The sequence below is a fragment of the Penaeus monodon genome, chromosome 25 (assembly GCF_015228065.2).
Source record: "Penaeus monodon isolate SGIC_2016 chromosome 25, NSTDA_Pmon_1, whole genome shotgun sequence".
Classification (NCBI taxonomy): Eukaryota; Metazoa; Arthropoda; class Malacostraca; order Decapoda; family Penaeidae; genus Penaeus; species Penaeus monodon.
The window spans coordinates 36,142,661-36,142,860 of NC_051410.1; the positions used below are offsets into that span (position 1 = coordinate 36,142,661).

Below are 200 nucleotides of genomic sequence, written 5' to 3' on the forward strand. Positions count from 1 at the left end.
CCCTTTATATATTTCAGGCTACCTCAAGATTCACATAGACTACGCCCGTCCGCAGCACGAGCCATGGGCGGGGACGGAGTGCATGGGCGTGAGGGTGGCCTTTGCCCGACGCAGGACTCTCCCCAGGACTGCTCTGGCGTCCTTCCCGGGTTCGGGAAACACTTGGCTCAGGTAGGATGCCTCTCAGCGCAGGTGAGGCA

At 61.0% G+C, this 200-nt stretch overlaps 1 protein-coding gene across 1 annotated transcript in view; it reads left to right on the top strand.

The window, feature by feature from the left end:
• LOC119589200 (WSC domain-containing protein 1-like) overlaps nt 1–200 on the top strand; it is a gene marked incomplete at its 5' end in the record, with an annotated part of 57,302 nt that overhangs the window by 47,192 nt on the left and 9,910 nt on the right. Inside the window, 1 exon segment of the mRNA XM_037937799.1 lies at nt 18–171. Coding sequence (XP_037793727.1) covers nt 18–171 — 154 coding nt within the window.